We start from the raw sequence: 5,042 nt of genomic DNA, 5'->3' as shown, positions 1-5,042 counted from the left end.
TCTAGCGAGGTCTTTCAGTGTTGGGATGGACCCAGGGCTACCTTGGGTCTGAGCACCAGTGGATGTCTCAAGGAGTGTCTGGGCTGGGCTTCAGTTCTGGCAGGTTTCTGCCAGTGGTGGGATTTACCCAGGGCTGGCCTGGGCCCTGGATCCTGTGCTGCTCAGTGAGGTGAATTTGGGCCGAGCTTGAGCTCTGAGGTGTGTCTGCCAGCGGGCCTGTGCCAGTGGTGCAATGGACCTGAGCCTACCTTGTGCCCTGGCTTCCACGCCGGTGAGTGAGGCGATCTGGGCCAGGCCTGAGCTCTGGTTGGAGTTTGCTGCTGGGAAGAGGCGATCTTTGGCTGGTCCTGAGCTCCAGAGTGTTTTTGCTGGTGGCGGAAAAGACTCGGGTCTACCCTGGGACCAAGTGCCATGCAAGTCAGCAAGGCAGGTGAGGGTCATGCCTGATCTCAGGCTCCCGCTGCTGGTGGGTGGAGGTGGTCCTGAGCTCTGGTGGGGTTCTACTTGTGGCATGACGAACCCTGGCCCACCCTGGGACCTAGCTCCTGAGGTAGTCAGCAAGGTGGATATTGGCCAGGCCTGATTTCAGGCGGGGCTCTGCCAATGGCAGGATGGACCTGGGCCTACTCTGGGCCCTGGCTCCTGCATGGGTTCATGAGGCCTATATGTCACAGAATCTCTGACCATGATTTTTGCAGTCAGTGAAGCAGTCTCAGCTGAGACTACACAGAATTCTCTAAGGGGCACATTGCCGATAGAGATGGCTTAGACTTGCCCACAGTTCATTTGTGTCTTCCAACATCTCATGTCTTTATCAGGATGTGGTAGAGAAAACTCCTGATGTCCCTGGTGGAACAAAGTACTGTCAGCCAGAACCTATGCAGAGGAACCTAAGGTAGTTTTCAGATTTAGCTTCTGCAGGTCTTCAGAGTCCATATGACTCATGCCCAGGCTGAGATGTCAGGGTCAACTGATCATGTCTTCTGGCTGTCCACTATTTTAGCTCTCTGGTTTTACCTCTCCACTTCATCAGAGCCACACTTATTAGGCATCTGGAATATTTCTTCCCCCTTACATTAGAGCCACCTTATTGCTGACACATGGTATGCAGCAGCACAGTTTTTGGACACAAGAAACCTAACCACCTAACCACCCACTTCCAGTGCTTCCTCTTGGCATGCTGTTGCCCAGAGTCAGACTGGGTGGGTATATCAGGCACCGTGGTCCTTGTAGTCAGGAAGTGGAGATAAATGGCCAGAAGGCCGGCCCTTCTCATAGCCTTTTTCCCTGCCCTTTTGGCCTCCTCAGGCAGCTGAGGCATGGGGAAGGTGGGAAGCACAGGCTCGCTAAGACTCCTTTTGGTGATGCCAGTGAAATGGGAAAGATCCATGGGGCATGAGTGAGGCTTAACCCTTGGAGGCACAGGCTTCCCCTGGAACATGCAGCCTGGCCCCTGGCTTTTCTGGTGCTTTAATATAAGGTATGTCGCCATGGCTGTATTGAATTTCCTAGTGCCCAGAGACACCCAGGTCTTGTATGGATCATAACCCAGATCACACAGAATGGTCATTATTTCTGGGTCTGGATGTTTGGTGAGTGCCTCAGTAAAATGCTGGGGTACATACTGCTCACCCTGTGTCAGCCATGGGTGCTGAAGAATTTGCTTGGCTGTGGGCCGTTTCCTGGGGTTCAGGGTCAGTATTTGATGGATAAGTCGACGTGCCTCCACTGGAACATGGTGAGGAATGTTGTATGTTCCAAGCACGATCTGCCTCAGTAAATCCTGAGTGGTGCGCCCCACAAAAGGGCGGGTCCCAGTCAACAAAAAATATAGCATGATGCCCAGGCTCCAGATGTCAACTTGGGGGCCCTCATGTGCTTGCCTCAGGACCACTTCGGGGGCAAGATGTGAGAGAGTGCCCCAGAAGTGGCTGAGATTTTGGCCAGAGGTAAACCAGGTGCTGAGGCCAAAGTCAATAAGTTTTATGTTGCCTCTGGCATCCACCATGACGTTCTCTGGCTTAAGGTCTCGGTGCACAATTCCCTTGTTGTGGCAGTAGTCCAAGGCACCCACCACCTGTTTGAAAAATCTGCGGGCCGTTTCCCTCCTGCATGCCACCTGGTGGAATATGGCCAAATAACTGTCCCCCATCTGTGTATTCCATTATGATGTAAATATTTCTCTGAGTTTCAATGATCTGAAATAATTGAATGATATTCGGATGATCTAGGCTCCTCATAATATTTGGTTCTGAGAGTACCTGGATATTCTTCTCACTTTTACACACCACTTTGACTGCCACTTCTGCCCCAGTGAGGTGATGGCGAGCTAGTTTTATCTGGCTAAATATGTTTTGCCCAATGACCCCTAGAAATTCATAGTGGTCCTTGACCATTTTCTTCTTGCAGGAGCTAGGCATCTGAATGTTCTGACTATGCATCCTCAGCAGAACTACCACTAAGGATGCTAGCCCAAAAAATAACAGAATAAAACAGTATCAAAAAAGCCAACCACCAACCACTAAACACACTATCTGGGTATCCGACAGGTCACCACCAAGAGCTTCCTGTACTTGTGGACAAAAACTACCACAGTCACTTTCTCATATATCTTACTCTTTGAAACTTTCTCATAATGGCTCCTTGTGACATCAAAGCAAGCAATCACCCAGTCATACCTCGCCATAAGCCCTAGTGGTCCTCTCACTTTTGAGCCTCCAGAGCTCTTTCTGTTTTCAGAATAGGAATAAGGAAAGTCTTCAGGTTTTTTTTTTTTCTTTGCTTTAGTGGGTTATGAGACATTTACTTGTTTAGAAATTAAAATTTCTATGGAACTTTAACATACCTTTTATTTTCAGTCTAAAATTCTGTAATAATTTTTTGCTTTGAAGACCACAATGTATCTACACTCAAGGTATTCAATTTTTTTTCAAACCTAGAATAACTGGTGTCAAAAAGATGGTGCCACCTCATTCACATGGTGATACTATAACAAAATTGCTCTCTTCCTTAAGATACCATAGAATATAGTATAAACACTGGTATGGATGAGAGTGAGAAAAAGTTGATCATAAATTCTCCATATAGTCCTACTTACAATGCATATGCATTACATTTTGATACCAGTAACTGAGGGGGATGGGTAGAGATGTAAAAGAACTGCATTTTGTGTTACTGAATATAGATCCACACCAGGGTTATTCTTCCATCTTAGGTTAAAGAGAATGCACACAGTAACTCCATGGTAATACCTGTAGGACAAACTTAAAATGAAGGGAAATTCAAATATTTCATGTAAAAATCAATTATATAGGAGAGAAGATAATCATTCATGAACACAAGGCAGAGTGAATCAGGAGCTTTCCCTCACTTAGAAGAACACAAGTTCTACTGAATCAGCAGCCTTCCCTGCTTTCCTTACATGGACAAAAGTGCCAACTGGACCAACAGCTCACCCTGCTGTCCTTATAAGGTCATGAGTCACACCAAACCAGCAGCTTGCCCTGCTTTCTATAAAAACGCAAATTTTGTTTTCAACAAAAACGTGTCCTACTCCTTATGGTCCCATTTTAGGTAATTATCTCATAATATTGCCATTTCTGAAAAAAAGGTCTTATTCCTGGGTTGGGATTAGAATCTAAACAAGTGCACTGAGAGATATAATTCAACTATAACACACTCTATTTCTATTTTTCTGCCACGTTTTTTCCAAAGGTGTTGAAATTTGTTTTATGCTGTTTCTACATCAATCCATATCATCATATGACCTCCCGGGTTTGTCAAGGAAGTGCATATCCTTAGTGGGTAGGGTTATGAAAATTCCTGATGTTCACTGACCCAATAACCTTTCACTTGATTCACCTCTTAAGTATTGGCTATCATCACCACACTAAGGACCAACCTGCCAATACATGAATCCTTTTGTGGGGAGGCTATTGTACCAAAACCACAGCAACACCATTTCTTTATTACATTGTTTATGTCTCAGGGTCTGTCATAATTAATATTCCATGTAATACTTGATATTTAAAATTGTCTATTCTTTCCTTTATCAGCGTTATTACAAATTTGTGAAGTCTATTATTCTTTTCAAAGAATCAGCTCTGTCTCATAAGCTCTGTCTCACTGATTTCTTCTGTTGTTTCTATTTTTAATATAATTAACCTCTGTTCTTTGATGTTTATTCTGCTTGATTTTGGTTTATTTGCTACCCAGATAATCCCCCTACCACTACCCAATATTTCCCAGCTGTAAAAATGAAAATTTGTGCCTTTTTCTTATTTCTAATATGTTTTTAATGGTATTAATTTCCAAGTACTGCTTTAGATGTGGTCTAACAATTTTTAGATGTTGTTTTTCATTAGGTTCAGTGTCCATTTTATTTGCTTTTAAACTTCCTTGGCCCATAGATTCTTGAGATTTGTGCTTTTTTCCCAAGGTTTTGAATACATTTTTTTTTATCTTGCTGTTTTCTAGTTTGAGTCCTTTGTGGTGAAAGATCACTCCAAGTGTGTTTTCTTTTTCTTTTTTTTTTAAATATTTTATTTCTTAGTTTTTGGCAGACACAACATCTTTGTTTGTATGTGGTGCTGAGGATCGAACCCGGGCCGCACGCATGCCAGACGGGCACGCTACCACTTGAGCCACATCCCCAGCCCCCCAAGTGTGTTTTCAATTATTTAAATTTGGCAAATTTTCTTCGTGGCACAGGATATGCTTTATACTCATTTATGTGCTTTGGGTAGAAAACAAAAATTAGTATTATGTTATTGGATTAAGAGTACTATAAATATCTCTTATGTCCATTCCTTTGAAGATACGTGGCTTATAATAATTTATCTGTTTTGGAAATATTGATAAAAGTTAGTTCGTATTTTGTTTTTTGGTTAAGTGTACTATAAATATCTCTTGTATCCTTTTCTTAAAAGGTGTTAAGTTCTCTTCTTTCTTTGATATTTTCTGCCAAGTTGTACTATCAATTGTTGAAAGACTGGTTCATTCTCAAAAGCTAATGCTTCAATCCTTCTCTTCTTTTGTCTCAC

General features: G+C 43.2%; 1 protein-coding gene across 1 annotated transcript; it reads right to left on the bottom strand.

The window, feature by feature from the left end:
- Positions 1-1,087: 1,087 nt before the first annotated feature.
- LOC143641968 (sperm motility kinase 2B-like) lies at positions 1,088-2,441 on the bottom strand. Its single transcript, XM_077110066.1, is given in 2 exon segments — positions 1,088-2,104; positions 2,106-2,441. Coding segments are annotated over 2 exon segments (1,353 nt in total).
- Between the last annotated feature and the right edge of the window lie 2,601 nt (positions 2,442-5,042).

The sequence above is a fragment of the Callospermophilus lateralis genome, chromosome 1 (assembly GCF_048772815.1).
Source record: "Callospermophilus lateralis isolate mCalLat2 chromosome 1, mCalLat2.hap1, whole genome shotgun sequence".
Lineage (NCBI taxonomy): Eukaryota > Metazoa > Chordata > Mammalia > Rodentia > Sciuridae > Callospermophilus > Callospermophilus lateralis.
Note: the sequence above shows the minus strand (reverse complement) of the source record. Positions and strands in the feature narration are given on the sequence as shown.